We start from the raw sequence: 16640 nt of genomic DNA on the forward strand, positions 1-16640 counted from the left end.
AAATGCAGCATCTTGGATGCTAGAATATGAGGAGCTATGGACCTACCGCTGACACAATATGACAGCCTTGCAAACCAGGGACACGGAGAATAGCCATAGGAAAAAAACTGCAAACACTGATTAAGGCTTTATTTATAAATATAATGTAACATTTCATTTTGTCAGCCCTTACAACAATAAATGAGTGGTTATGGAAAAAAAACAATAATACATGTGACTGTAATTCCAATGTGACTCTTAGTTCACCTTTTTCAAAATGATTAACTCATTCTTGGACCTCTTGGCATAGATTTATTTAAATTTATTTATTGCTTTAACCTTTGGGAAAAAACAACATTTTTTTGGGAAAAAACAACATTATTTTCAAACACACTGTAACACAGACGGAGTGTTGGGGGCGAATCACAAATACATTTTGCACTTTTTATATGTTTGGGTAAGAACATGGAGGGGTTTGCAATTTGGCCTTTTCTGCCTGGATGCCTGATGACCCTATCCCAGAACTAAAGATATAAAAGTATACTGCGATTCACAATATAATTTATTCAAATAAAACAACTTCAGAGATTGTTAAGGTTGCAACCACTAGATGTCAATGTTGTCCTGATTTTACACATTTTATAGAGCTGGTGCATGGGGACCGATCCAGGAGATTTAACATAACCCTCCAAATACTTTACACAATAGCATTCAGTTCAGTCTGTCTGCATTGCTATTATCACATTATATAGAGAAAAGAAAGTTTACAAACTGGGCCTAGGAACATGAGGGAAGGAATCAGGATTCTTCTAAAAATAAGGTGACAAATAAGTAAACAATGCAATGTTACATGACAGCTTTATCAGAGCGAAAGAAGCAACAATTTTAGGTTATACAGGTGGTCCCCAGGTTACATACGAGATAGGGACTGTAAGTTTGTTCTAAAGTTGAATTTGTATGTAAATTGGAACAGGTACATTAATTTAATCAATGAAGTTAGGACAGATGTTTGTCTCAACATATTATTAGGCAGCATGGTGTCAGTTACTGTATAAAATCCTCACTGTGAGCTAATCACAAAGCTAAAAAAAAATCTTTATGGAGCCTAGACATTGATTAACTTCTGAAGCCAGCTGTGCTTTGATATGCAAAAAGAAACAACGGCAGAGTTTGTCTTGGTCATTAAAGAGTTACAAGAGGCCGCAGAAAGAGCTCACCCTGCTAAGATCACCCACAACCTCAGCTGTGTTTAGCAAAAGATTTCTTCTGCATGCCATGCAAACCGCCCCCTCCCCCCTCCAAGCCTCTGTCCTGCACACAGCGAGCAGGGAAGCCCCATTCATATCTAGGAGGCATCTGTCAGATGTTCTTAACCTGGGGACTACCTGTATTGTCAAACTTGCTTTCCTTATCTGGGTATGTTAGAATGAGCAGTGTATGGAATTTTAAGCCTTCAAATCACAGTGGCATTTCAACTAATTTTTTAATATGATATTATGATTACTAAGACATTTTTATTAAGATTTTTGTTAAACTATGAATACTATACAAGGTTTAAATTATTGCAGGAACAGCATTCATGTATAGTGGGTTTGTTTGTAAATCTGAAAGGGGAATCTAAGATCATAACACATGTTGATCCAGCAAACCTAGAATAGCTCTGCTTCAGGATTGAAAACTTTTGCAAAAAAATTGTAAATGATTTTAGGAAATCTATACCAGGTTTGCTGGATCACCCAAAATCTCCCATGAAGGTTAATCTCCTCTAGTATTGGAAAGCTTTGATAAATCAGGCCTAGAGTGTCTACCAAATGTTCCTGTGAATTACTTAGGGGTCAGCCAAAGGAATTAACCTGATCGTTATATAACAGTTAACATCAATGATTGGATATAATTCATAGGCTTTAAAATATATACAAATAATTGTATTACAAAGAGTCTTACTTCATCCATGGAAGATTTCTTACAGTCATCATCATCTTCCTCATCATCTTCCTCACTTTCTATGTCAGCTTCACCTGAAAAACATGAAACCATTATTAATTATAGGCTCTTCTGTCATAAATCTGCAGGGGTAATTGCTTGCTAGTCAGCAGTGAATATGATTTGGTTGTGTATAATATGTATAATATGTGAAATATGTATTATATTGGGTATGACTAAGATACCACATATACTCCCAGCAAAAGAATTTGAGATCTAGGCACCATAGTTTCACATCGAATCGGGCCTTTCTCTCTTACAGAACACGTGATTCGCCATGAGGTCGTGTTCTCGCTGAACGAATGGTCCAGGTTTGCATGGTCACTGGGTTGTACTTATCAACAATAAGTACAGCCCAGTGACCGTGGAAACTGAACTCAGATGAAGTTCATCTGAGTTCGCCTGAAGTCACAGCTGATTGGAGGCACCCGTGTGCCTTCAATCAGCTGTGACCGCAGGTTACTACGTTACTACGGGTATATACGTTACTACGATCAATGATATCAATGATAAGTACAGCCCAGAGACCATGGGAACCTGCACTGTGGACTTCAATAGATATGGCCAAACCGGTTCGCCAAAATTTCGCGGACCCATTGGAAGTCCAGGGAAATTTTCACAAGACTGTCAGAGGCATTCTCATTCATTCCTACACCACAATAAGAACCATCTTCAGTGATAACTGTAGCACACCATTGGTACATATTTTATATCTTATTTAGGTACCTCCAGAAGAAGATTTTCATAATATACACTCATATGGGACTGTGGATCTAGCCTCCCCAGGCTAAGCAGGGGATTGCTATAGGTGAAGAGTGCGGCGTTTGATTTGGGGATTGGTGTCTGGTGATCACTGGTGCAAGCCTTACACTTGTCAAGCATTTTTAATCATTTGCAAATGGCACAAATTCAACTCATTTGAGTTGGAAAGGGGTAGAAAACCACCCCTGGTTACTATTGATTAAAAAGACCCAGTCAGTACAATGTAAACGTTTTTCTTTTTGCAAGCAGTTTTCAGCATCAAACCTATTTTAGAAAACCACTGGGCTACCAAATTTTTCTAACTCATCTAATAGACACTAAATACCTGTAATTCCAGCGTCCATTCCAGGCTTGCATCCCAGAACACCTTAATCCAGCAAAGCCCATTTGTTGCCACTGTTTACACCAACTCCGTCAAATAAAAATGACTAAATACAAGCAAGAGACGGGCTTGGCAAACAGATGCAGCATGGCCGGTGCCAGCAAAATACCATGGAAGATGAATTCGGACCTGGAGAGCAATTAGTGTTTAATCTATAAATCAAGGCCAGATGTGTTTATCTAAATTTAATAGAAAGGTAATTCTGACACTGAATAGATTCACTCCTTCATTTCCTTGCAAGGTAAAAAATTACTTGAACAGCCTAAATGCCACCAGTAAATAAACCTCAATGTTTCAGATAAAAGTGGTATTCTTGAAATTAGGTAAACAACTATACAAATTATTAAAATTCCCCCCTTCCCTTTCCTTGCATAGTGATTATTTCATTTGTTATTTTTGTGTTTATTTTTTGCATTATGAAACTTTTTTTGTTTTTGTTAATCATTTTAAATGACATTGCCAATTTAAAATTTAAACCATATCTATAGGTACATTTTAAGCTTTGGATCTGGAGTAGAGAAGTTTGGAACCACTGTCATGATTTCATTTTTTTTATGTCTACACTGGATAGATTTACCATTTCTATTTGTAGTTATGACTATTGCCACCAAGGACAGGAAGTGTCAGGGCATCTAAAATTATACATGGGAAAGGCGAGGGGAAATCTTCCAATGGGGACACCTGCCTTACTTTTTAAAGATCACCTATTATAATTCCAGGGCATTAAATTAACAATAATCTCTCCAATGGTATGAACAAAAAAGGAGTTGCCAAGAGTTCTTAACCCTCTACTCTATACAAATCTGGAAAAAAAATAGCTTTAAATAAACTGTACAAATACATCACCCATATTTTATTACTTATATGAAAAAAATGAACTTCACATAACTTCAGAGCTCCCAAACTGGTTGTCCAATGCCGACATTACCAAAAATGCAGCACATAAAATGAGCACACAACAATCTCAGATACAAAACACAAGCAGCCAGAAAATACTATTTGTACAATATAAATGTCATTATACTATACAGCCACAAGAGGGGGGTGTCTGCCTGGTTTTGCCAAGGCACATTTACCATTCCCATCCAATCAGGACTATTACCAAAATGTAAAAAAAAGAAAGAAAAATGAAACATAAATAACTATTATTAAAGGATCTAGAGGATGACCGAGCTCAGGATAAAACCTTGAGCTGGGTACATAGTCATTATAAACTTTATGGGTGCTCTGGCGCAAAGATAGGAGAAATCTGCAGAACATACCTGATGGCCTGTAAGATCAATTAAATTAGAACTTTGGCCCCTATTTTTTAAATCTTTAAATTAGGTTAGGGTTGATTAGGGTTAGGTCTTTTTTTATGTCTTTGTTGCAGCCTAAAATTTGCATGACAATCTGTATCCCCAATGAAGAAACAGATACCAATAAAAATCCAAACCCTTTCCGAAGTCCAGAGTTCTACTTTAAACTGTGCTTAGTAGGAATCAGTAAATAGCAAGCCCATGGTTATTGGATATGTTGGTTTTTATATATTGTAGATGTCCCGATGTAACAATACCCTGATCCGGCACCATCTGATACTAGTATGATGTCCTTCATTAATAAATACATAATTGAAGAACACAAAGGATTTCCTAGTCCATTCTGTGATTCATTCTTATGAAACTCCCTCTGACAAACTCGCATACAGATTTTACCTTGAACTCATTGAAAAAGGAAAATGATTTTAATGGAGAGCTTTGTCTACGGATAAAGAATATGTAAGCCATTTCTTCTACTACCAGCATGTAGAGAGTGCAGTACGGCTGCATTTCATGTATTCTATTCATATGCAATGATTCTGATACCAAAGAAAAGTATTCCAACAATGAATGAGGGGTTTTACAGGAAGCTGCAATCAATACATTAGAAAGTGTTTAGTGTACAGCTCTGCGTAATATGTTGGCGCTATATTAATCCTGTTTAATAATAACAATAATATTAATAATATTCACTGTTCATACAACGGGGTAAGTAGCTCTTATTTGCCACTTTTAGTCTTTATATACACCATTGGAAACTTTATTGTATGTGTTCAGGAAGTGAAAAAAAAATGCAAACTGATCATCATTCAGAGTTGACTCTATTTAGACCCCTAAGGTCGAATGTTGAGACTACAGGCTGATTGGTGTCTTTTGTGGTTGTAAATGGGATAGAGCAGTGGTCCCCAACCATCTGACAGGTGGGCTGCAGCTCCCACCTGTGGGACCATGTCCCCTGTACCCATTGCAGGCTCAGGGTGGGGGTCGGGTTGACCTGCGATGGGAGAGTGGGTGGGTTCTGGCATCATGACGTCAATCTGGGAGAAGTTTCAAACCCTTTAAGTGACACACAGCTCCCTGTCCATGTGCGGTACACAGGTTGTACATTGAGTGGTCCATGAGCTCCAAAAGGTTGGGGACCACTGGGATAGGGGATGGCTTAAGGTGATGAGCAAAAGACATATAGGCAGGACTTAAATCAGTCAGTATGTTAGCCCACAACAGAACATGCTAGATCAAAAGGTATTCTTCTGTATTTGTATCTTTAAATGGATAAAACATGGGGAACTGTACATGTGTAACCTAATGGCCACATGGCATGGAAATCTGCATATGTGGTCAACCCAATGCTATGTTCAGATGATACATTTTTACAGCTGGGAATGATCTTTAATTTTATGGAAAGGAAAGAAGGAAGGATGAGTTGAAGGGAACCCCAATGCATTCCCCACCCTGGAAGATAAGAGCGGTCTTCCCTGCTTGGTCGTTTAGTGATCCATTATGGTGGACTTGTCATTGATAAAGGTTAACGCTGTATACACGCTAGATTTTTGCAGACAACTATGATCAATTATACATACAATTATCTAATGTCTGTACATTTTCTGTACATGTTTGTCTTTTATGGAAACATCAAAAATAAACAAAAAATAAAAAAGAATAAAAACATATAAAGAACACAAGCCATCTATATCCTGCTAAGCTCCAATATATTACATGTTTCGTCCAAGGTTTAGATAGACTTTACCTTTGATCACAAGCTGCACCCTACAGACAGATCCATGGTATCTGCTGAGAAGGCTCTCTGGTCTATGGCAGCTGACTCTGACAGCATGGAGTGTGTAAGCGGTTTGTAAGCATTATGGAAATACGACTTTCTTGACTTAATTAGCAGCTCCTGTGTAAGCTTTGCCAGTGTTTGTTTTCTCACATTTGAAGGGAGTTGTCTGAGTCTTCATGTATAAACTGTTTATGAAGCTTTCAGAACAGCTTGACGTCTGCCAGTAGACTTTCCGTCTGTGGTCCCCAATTATCATGGTGGATAACATGGAAGTTTGAAAGGATGACTGTATGTATAAAGTAAAACACAGATACCCATTGATCCCTCCTTCCACCCTATTTGGGGTTAAGAAATGGAATAGGCATTATTTATCTGGAATGTACTATAAGGAATATACTTAACATTGTCCATGGTGTCACCTGACTCTGATCTTCCAAGCTGCACAAGGTCAACTTTCGACTTCAGGTTTCATTGACAACAATGAAAGTTGCCAATTTTAAAGAAGACTTTGTAGCATGTCTATCACAGTGTGATACCCATTGGATTGTACTACCCTGGCTACTGCACATGCATATTGATGTCATTAGTTAGATGTGTCTGCTCACACCACCCTGGCCACATGTTTATTGATGTAATCGGTAAAACAATATGACAGTTTTGTCCACTTGTAATATCATGCTACCTAACAACTCCCTGTGTTACATCTCCCATGTCTCCTAAACTGTGTGCCACGTGAAATTTTGAGGGTATACAACAGACCCTTGTGGCTACTAGCACCACTTTTCTGCCCCCCAGCCTTTGAGTGTTTCAAAATTTGAGGATGCAAATTCATGAAAGTCATCAAGTCGTGAAAATAGGGGATCTCTTCTCATTTAGGGGGTGCTAGGTTAAGAGCACAGACCCAGAAGGATGTAAACTGAATTCCATGGGTCCCCAATTTGCATGTTCAATTTAGATGCCCTGGCAGGTAGCACAATGTGATAGGACACCGGCACATAACCCAGTAGTGCATCGAGGATCCGAGCCGGTGATACAGTGGCCTATTGTCAGAATATCTACCCAATGGCACATCCATGAAATAGGACATTCTTTATGAGTACAGTAAAGCTATTCTTTAAAACGGAACTCCAGACAAAATACACAGGTAAGTCTCTACATGTTTTGGCTGTCAAAAAATTTGAAATTCAGACAGTTTTGTAAACTGGAAACCAATTAGAAGACACTGCCAGGTCTGTGACCTCACTTTTCTACTTAGCTGTTAGGCGCTACTTCTTGTTCACTAACCATGCCCTCATTTATGTTTTTTAGCAGTTTTATGTAATATAGGCTATATATATTTACATATTGTATCATATGATCTTTATTATTGTTGTCGTTTTATTATAAGTTTATATTACATATTTTAAAAAAGGGTTTGTTTTTGGACAGGAACAGCAATTTCCATGGGGCTCCAGGCATTTTGCAGTGGACAGTACTAAACCCTCACTGCCATCCTTTGGTATTCTTTAGGGGCAGCTGTGGGTTAGATGCTACATGTAATGTCTTACCCCACAGTTAAGGGGTGCAAGGAAGCATTATCTGCCCCACAACCATTGAGCCCTTCCTTTCCCCCTACCTGGGGTTAGGAAATGGAAATCGAACCACTAGTATGAAATAGGCCATAAATAACTGCAAACACCTTGCTTGATTCTAAGTATCACCTTTATTATTGTTTTACATTTTTTGATTACATGGAGGGTAATTGGCACCTCCACTGACCTCGCTAACATCTGTTGTAATAGGAATTCTCTGCAATATTCACTGATAAATATGAATATAAATATCAGAAATAATTATACTTTATTTAAAATGACACTAGGTATGTAAAGACATTTTTCAGCCGATGACGTTCTATCTGCTGATTTTCTAGAGAGATGCTGTCAGCTGTCACTTTTAAGCTTCCTTTGACCAGAAATGGCAGGTAATATATCATATTAAGCTCCCTGTAAATCTGTATAAATGGGATACAATTCATATTCTTGGCAGATTCGGCTCATATATATGAAAGTTATTAGTAGCTCTTTTAGACAACTTGTTAGAACAGCAGCTTATAGATCATTACTTACATAATATGGCAGACTTACCTGTAGGCTTTTCTTTTTTGGCACTGTTGGCTCGGCACTTTCCTTGCAGCTGCTGCTATGCTTTCTGATTTTTCCTCTGCACCCATCTTTGTGCAGGATGACTGGTCCTGTATCTGTCCGTCTGTAGTTTCCTGACATCATTATTGGGCCTCCATGCTTTTCTATGCAATGCAGGCAGATTGTGGCTGGGTATATGAGCCACTGTACCATCATAGCAATCTGCCTCAGTACTCCATTCAGGAGCCCTCAGCTCTATTACAAGCAGTGAGCTGGCTGCTATGTAATTATAAAAATGCTTTGGCTAGGTATCTGAAGTGGGCATTCCTAGGCATTTGCATGGAGATCACAAGTGGTAGCGTGTACATGTGCTGTTTTGTGTTCCTGATTAAAAAGTTCTAAAATATAATGGGCCAGGAACATAAGATTGGAGAGGAAATCCCTATGCAATGCTGGACGTCTCCAAGCAGGAAATGAAACAGGCTTTAACTGATTTGCTGCAGCTTTTTATGCACACTGTCAGAAGCTCACAGTATGCAGTGAATTAACAGTAAGCCAACAGTGGAAGACTAAATGATCCCTGAAAGGTATTTGAAAGATTCCCCAATGTTAAAAAGTTTGATAAAGGCTGAAATGAATAAATAATAGAAAAGTGTAACACCTATAAAATAGTGATGGACCATGGCAAAAATCAATAATAGCCCCCAGTTTAATCATTCCAACCTCCGAGTATCATATATCAAGGGCTGCAACTTCATATTCTTTACTATTGTCTTATGGCAACGCAATTTCTATTTTCAGATTCTGCCAAAGGCTATAGGCAGTTGTGCTTATTGGATCCATCTGTCTGTATGTGCCCAACAAACACATCTGACATCACTCAGCTCAAACATGTTTACGTATTTATCACCAAAGTCAAAAATCAGCAGCGCAGCCCCCGCCAACCAAAAAAAATAAAAAAGGATCCCACGCAATCCTCAAGAAGTATAATTATCATAGCTCACGAATGAAGTGGGCAAACATTTCTCATTAAACGCTGCAGAAAGAAAACTGGAGGATATTTAATTAAATGCAAATATCTATAAAATAGAAAGATCATTTTACTTGGTAAATGTGTACAGGGGGGAAGTCTAAAATTAGTAACTCATTCCGAATGTACATGTTCATGATGAATCTGAGCTGCTGAGAGGACGTTAATAGTTTCCACAGGCTTTGTAAAGATTAACACTGCACCGCAGGTTACAGGGAATTTTTATTCTCTTCCTTCTCATGGAAAAAAAAATACAATTTCACATCTTTGTAGCTGCCAGATACAAATAAGCATTTTAAACTGGGACAAAGCAGGACAAATAATGCAGATTGGTATAGTATTAGAGTAAAATGTGCATGTGCACATATAATACAAATCTGGATCTACTAATCTATGCAAATGTATACAAATATAAATGTATGTATAATATTACTACATTTTATCTTATGCACACCTGACTGTAAGAATCAGAAAAGAATGGAGTTAGGTTTATTGGCCGAACTCCAAAATTGCCCTTAGACTGTAATAAAGACATATGACTATGGTAGGGACAATAGATTGTGAGCCCTTCTGAGGGACAGCTAGTGACAAGACTATGGACTTTGTACAGCGCTGCATAATATGTCAGTGCTTTGTAAATACTGTGTAATAATATTATATATACTGTATATAGGCATTGTTGTAATAAATTGCTTCCTTGCCAATTCTTTTTGCAAATGGCGAATTTTCAATACTTACCCGGTCTCTCGTGGGCAATGTAACATTAGTTTGGTCAAATTTGGTGAATGTTAGACGCAGGTTTAAATATGATGGGTTTGTATTGAGTAGAAGCAGGTATAAGGATAAGGGGATAGGCAAAGGATTCACATCATTCCTAAAATCCCTATCAATAGGATAAAATACCAATCAATAGGATCACATCCAGCAATTGGTGAACCCGATGACCCAATAACTGAAACCCGATGACTGGTTCACATTCACCTCCCACCAAGCCTTGCAAAAAAGTTAGCAGTACTTCCCTTTACTGGTGATTGCTAGGCTACCTTTAGATTCATGGCAGGAACAAGCATTCCCATCCAGCTCCTGGCACCAGCCACTTGGCTGCCTACATATGTGTACGGAGTTTGCAAAATTTATGGTGGGAGGCAGTGGGCAGTACTGAACTGTACACTACCACTCCCATTTATTCTCTATGAGCAGCCTACGGAGGAATCGGTTCCGGGATGAGAAAAAGCATTACCTCACTGCAACCTCAGCGCCAGTTTGAACATAGACAATATTGCATCGATGGTGATTTACCAGCAAGTGTCCCACAATAACCAACCGAACAGTACAAAATATTTCAACCTGTAAAAGTGACAGTCAGTGACACCAATTATCTTTTTGGCTATTTGTAAGATGACATTCTTTCCAATGTCCCACATTGGGAGTGGAGAAGTGACCTAGCTTTATGGCTTAAATAGCCATTTAGATCTCCAGCTTGGCTGCTGTGGTGTAACTCCCTGGACTGAATGGACAGAAATAAAAGTAGTTTGGCAGGCAATACAGCTCCCATATATGCTAAGCTTCCAGACACAATGGGCCTGATTTATTTAGGCTCTCCAAGGCTGGAGAGGATACACTTTCATTAGTGAAGCTGAGTGATGGATGGATTTCTTAAGTCATTTGTTAGTAAATGTTTTCAATCCTGGACAAGATCCATTCCAGGCTTGCTGAATCACCCAGCTTCACTGATGACAGTGTATCATCTCTTTAATAAATCAGGTCCGCTCAATCACTAATGCAGTGTTTCCTGGAAAACATTCATTGAGTTCTCTTACTTACTCATCAACACATACAGCATTTTATGTGAAAAAGATAACACACAATGTGCCTTTGTATAGATATCCATCATTTCACGTCATTTCACACATAGCTCCAGCATATCTCCTTCATGCACTGTTGTATTATTGTATGCATTACATGCCCCTTGCTGCTGCTGATGTGCTCTTTGTACTGTCAAGTTATAGAATCCATGCATACATTATGTTTCCCCAGAATGACAATGTTGTGCAGTGTGCATGCATAGGGTACATTTAAAAGCACTCTTGGAGAGCGACACAATTTTCTGGTCCAACGGTCACCTTTGCCACTATCTGACACCCGCCATGGTGCCAGTTGTTCACTCACTTAATAGCTCTTTCCTGCACAGGGATGTGCAATACAGCACTCAGGCTGCCAGCTTTTATCTGGTCAGTTTTCCATGCTTTTACAGTGGGGGGTGACAAACCCATTAGGCAATCTGAATTGGAAATCAGGGAGGAATAAATAGTGAAATGATTATTATAATTTATTTATAAAGTGCAGCAGCGCGCAGATGGGGAAAAATAAATTGCCAATATTACATAAGGAGACTCAGTTGTTTTGGAAATAACAAGTAGTGGTCTAAATTTCAAAAAGAATTCTACCTAACAGTATTATACCAAAAAGCATTATAATTCTATGAAATTTAAAAACATTGTGCACATGCCAATGCCTTTAACTGGCAAGTAAGTGCCCATGGTTGGAGTTAAATATTAGATTGTTTGTATGGCCCCTCTGCTTCCTCAAACCAAATCAATTTTCCAAGCAGGGATAGGCAAAAGAAAGTTTTAATTGTTTCAATTTTGTTTTTTTTTCAGAATGGAGGTTCAGGTGAGAATTTGCTGTTATGTGGAAATGTAAAAGTCAATGCGGAAGTAAAAAATAGGGTGGTTTCTGGTGTCTTTGAAGACTGTAATGGGCTTTAAGTAGCTCCTGAGAGTTACAGGAGCTCTTCTCAACTCCCCTAGATATGTTCTTATGCCAAAAAATGCCTCTCGTTATCCTCATTGTTTTCTGTTTTATAGACTGCGAAAAAAATGTCAAAGAAAACACAATGAAAGAACACAAACCCAGCTACATAAAGACATTTATGTATGGTGTGGAGGAACTTGGGAGGAACTGCACAGAGCTTAACCATCTTGACCAATTTTTGGGGATTTAAACACCACTTTGATGTTCTTGCCAACATCCTTACCTGACCTCACAAATGCCTTTTGGTTTGCAAGGGAACAAATTTTAACAGACAACAAAATCTTGTGTAAAGATATTTTAGAAGAATGGAATGGCGCCTTTTTAGACAAAAAGCATAGAGCTTGGTGAAGTTCTAGCATAATAAAAGTATCTTGTTTAGTTAGCGTCACCTAGACCTTATTACTCCAGTGAAAATACAATGTACTCCTGTACTGGAAGCTGTGCTAACCAATTAGAGGGTGTGAGGGCACAGTGCATCTCATTTCCTAGAGGAGAGGAAAAATATAAAAAAAGAAAGAATGTTAAAGTGGAGCAGTAAGCAAGGAGTTTGGATATGGAAAGGAACATGGTCACAACGGTCCCAAAACTGTAATTTGGCACCATAATCTACTGGAATTCATGTCCCAATCAGGGGTGCAGTTGTAAAAAAAGGGCACAGTACTATCCATGGGGAGCAAGCATGGGCATCATTGTTATGTAAACATGCCTGTCCCACTACACCTCCGCCTATGTGTTACTGAAAGGGGAAGAATCTTCCCCCAGAGTGACGTCATGATACCAGAGAATGTTCAGAGAGACAACCCACCCACCGCCCAGTTCCTGCAAAGCCATACGGGAGACATGGTCTCTGGCCGGTGCACCCCCCAGCCAGGCCTTCTCCTGACCCCACAGGGGGGTGGACCGGCCAGGGCCTCAGACTACCAAAAAATTATTTGCAAATAAGAGTGGGCACGTGTGCCCATTCCCAAGAAAAGTGAGGGCACCTTGTTCCCACCCATGACCACCCCATTACACCCCTGGTCCCAATTAATGTCCTAGCACAATAAAGGAATCTTATCCAGTTAGGACAGTATGCAAACATCTCATAGACACACATAAGAGTTTCTAGCCATCTTTCCACAGAACTCAAACTGTGCAAACTGACACATTGAGATGGTATCCATGGCTGCTGTTTGAATAGTGCTGAAGTGCTATTCAAGATTATAATAGCGTATTTGTATCATGTTATCTCTTAGCCTGTCTATGTGACAGTGCCTTGAAATGAGGTGAATGTTTTGGACAGTTACATACTGTGCAATCTAACTCAGTGTTGTCAACACCTTCCTCTGATCTGTACAGATAAATGGCACAATGTGGAAGAGGAACCATTTCTACAACAAACAGCAGAATACAAAGGATGATCACAAACTGATTTAAAGGGCTGGAATCTAAACCACAATGCTTGTGCGTAATGAAAGGGGCTCGTGATGATTGCTACTGATACTGAAATTTAAAAAAAAAAACGTAATTGCCCCTATTTCTATAATACTCTTTTCTGCAATCTAAGCATTACAATGTTTTGTGATGGGATTATTATTTCCATCTCCATGTAACCTGTTTTCCAGTATGTTCAAATTGGTCAATAGACAAAGCCATGCGCCTCGATTTGAGCTGAATTAAACTGAATTCCATGTCAATAAAGCCTAATTTTGCTATAAAATAGCTTATTACTTCTGCTTATAATGGATTGCTAAACTAACACTTCATATGGCAACTGAATCTGGTTGTATTGTGTAAATGAGATTCAGAAATACTTTACAGAGGCTTTGTGAAATGCTGAGCTTGGCCAACCTGAGTTTTCTGATTTATTTTATCTTTATATAAATAATTTGAATGGCTTTTAGAACTGAACATTTTACATAGCAGTCTTATAAATGTCATTTTCCTCACATTGGCCCTAATTTATTAAAGCTCTCCAAGGCTGGAGAGGGTACGCTTTCATTAGTGAAGCTGGGTATTCCAGCAAACCTGAAATGGACCTGATCAGGATTCCAAACAGTTGCTAGCAAATAACTTTGAAGAAATCTATTTCATGTTTTCTGGATCACCCAGCTTCATTGATGCAAGTGTATACTCCCCAGCCTTGGAAAGCTTTAATAAATCAGGCCCATTATGTATACCATATGATCCCAAATCTTTGTAAATTGAAATAGAGATTGCAAGCCAGGTGTTTTTGTCCAACATCAGTACTTGACCTCATGTTCTTTTGGCTGGATGGACACAAATTCCCAATCATGTAAAGAGCATTTTTCTGAAGAAAGTAGAATGGAGGGTGTAGGTTTGTTCTATATTGACTTCCAAAGTTTCGGAAATTGAAAATCCCACAACCTTTGATGGTGTGATGGTCAAGTTGCCATATAGTAAATTGCCAAACCAAGGGAACAGGGACTTTGTTGGAAGTGGGTTGACCTAAAAGTTTGGTCTTCTCTGAATGCCAAATCATAGCAACAAATGAAAACATGACACAGGTAACATTTTCTGCTCATCTGTATAATTTTAAAAAAACGTGCCAGTGGTAAACCTTTATATGGAAACTACATATCATAATTGGAATTACAATAAGTCCTTTTATGAAACACACATATTAGAATCGGGACCGCTAATACTTCTGTTATTGGTCACAAATTGACTTTTGGTGAAGATCTTTATTATTTGGCTGCCTAATGATGGTGTATTTGGTGCCTATCCTCAAAAGTCTAGTTGTTTTTGATTACAGAACATTCACCTTAAAGGTTTTGCTATCCACTTTTACTCTTGCCCTTCTGCTGTTTGAATAGTGTTGAATTGTATTTCAGGACTATAATAGTGTATTTGTATTATGCAGTCTTTTTGTTGCTATGTGGCACTGCCTTGAAATGATGTGAATGTTTTGTACAGTGACATACTGAGCAATAGTGTTGATGTTCGAATTCGGGTATACCCGAACCGAATTTTGCTGCATTCGACAGCAAAAATTCGGGAGGAAAAATTATTTAAATTATTTAAATTATTTATTTTGTTTCTGTTTTTTATTTTAAACTTGTTTTTTTTATTTTTTACAGGTTATCCTACGATTGCTCCGCTCCCTGAGTTGCTGAGGAAAGGGAAATCCTGATCAGGATTTCCCTTTCCTCAGGGAGCGGAGCAATCAGCGGAGCTTTATGCTGACAGCTCTGCTCCCCTGATCCTGGAGCCAATACGAGGGCAATAGAGGTTGAATGGAATTACTATGTCCATTCATTAGAAGCTCTACACAGTGCTGAAACAAACCCGAATTTTTCTCCCATTGACTTTAATGGGATTCGAATTCGAATTCGACCACCCGAATTTTTTTGCTATATTCGGCCGAATAGCTGTCGAATCGAATAGTGAGCTATTCAACCAACACTACTGAGCAATCTAACTAATATTATTTCATATTATAGCTTATTGCCATTCATTAATAAATACCAAGCTTCAACCACCAGAATCTTCTGCTTTAGTTTAGGCAATTTTCAAATAAATTCTTTGAAAAATGTTTAATATTGCATTATGCATAAACTATGCATGTGTGTAGTGTACCTGCTTCATGAAAGACAATGGCACTATATAAAAAAAAAAAATAAAACAACGATAACTGACCATTTCTACATAATCACAATGTTACCTAGACCTTTTCACTACAGTGAATATACATTGTACCCCCGCACTGGAACATGTGCTAACCATCAAGAGGGGTGTGAGGGCACAATATGTCGCACTTAATAAAGAAGGGGGAAAATATAAAAAAGGAGAGAATGTTATAGTAGAGCAGCAATCAAGAGGTTTGTATAAAGCCAAGAACACGGTTCACAACTGTGAACCCTGGGGTCCCTGAAACTATGACACTTGGCACCACAATCTACTGGAAATGTCTCAACCAATCCACCAAAGCTGTTGCCAACCTCTTTGCACATATATACCTAAAGTTCTTACGGTAACATAAAACATTTGTGCCAAGCAACATTTACATAATGCGTTATCTTAATCCACCATCATTCCTCCCTGACACAGCAATGTTTGGATATAATGTTATCCTTAAATTCAAACAGTTTTGAGGTCAGTTTGCCCAAAGGTGGGCATCATTTATCTGTAAGACCACTGTACCCTAAAAAAGATTGGTTTGAAATATTAAATATTCTTAGCTGTAGACCCGTTGCATCTGTGTTTAAAGTGTATGTGACCTAAAACAATATTGCAATATATAAAGGCATACCAGTCTTTGGAATGTGCTGGATTCCTTTCTATTTCTTTATCTTTACCTTTATCAAGTGAGGAGAATTGTCACCCTAGGCGGCTTCCCTATGTACCAAAAACTGCTTCCCATCTCCTCACCTTTATTCGATTCGGAGTTCACTGATAGGATTTTAAGACTTCAGTTTAGTGCACAGGGTGCTATAAAGACACTCAATTTTATGCCTGATGAAAAGGCATTTAGGCAGTGTCAGTGCCTGTG

At 38.5% G+C, this 16640-nt stretch overlaps 1 protein-coding gene across 1 annotated transcript in view; it reads right to left on the bottom strand.

Moving 5' to 3' along the window:
- The window catches only part of PLCB1 (phospholipase C beta 1), a gene marked incomplete in the record, with an annotated part of 348446 nt that overhangs the window by 68117 nt on the left and 263689 nt on the right, over positions 1-16640 (bottom strand). Inside the window, 1 exon segment of the mRNA XM_072409642.1 lies at positions 1924-1997. Within this exon segment, the coding sequence (XP_072265743.1) occupies positions 1924-1997 (74 nt within the window).

This window comes from Pyxicephalus adspersus, chromosome 4 (assembly GCF_032062135.1).
Source record: "Pyxicephalus adspersus chromosome 4, UCB_Pads_2.0, whole genome shotgun sequence".
In the NCBI taxonomy this organism is placed as follows: domain Eukaryota; kingdom Metazoa; phylum Chordata; class Amphibia; order Anura; family Pyxicephalidae; genus Pyxicephalus; species Pyxicephalus adspersus.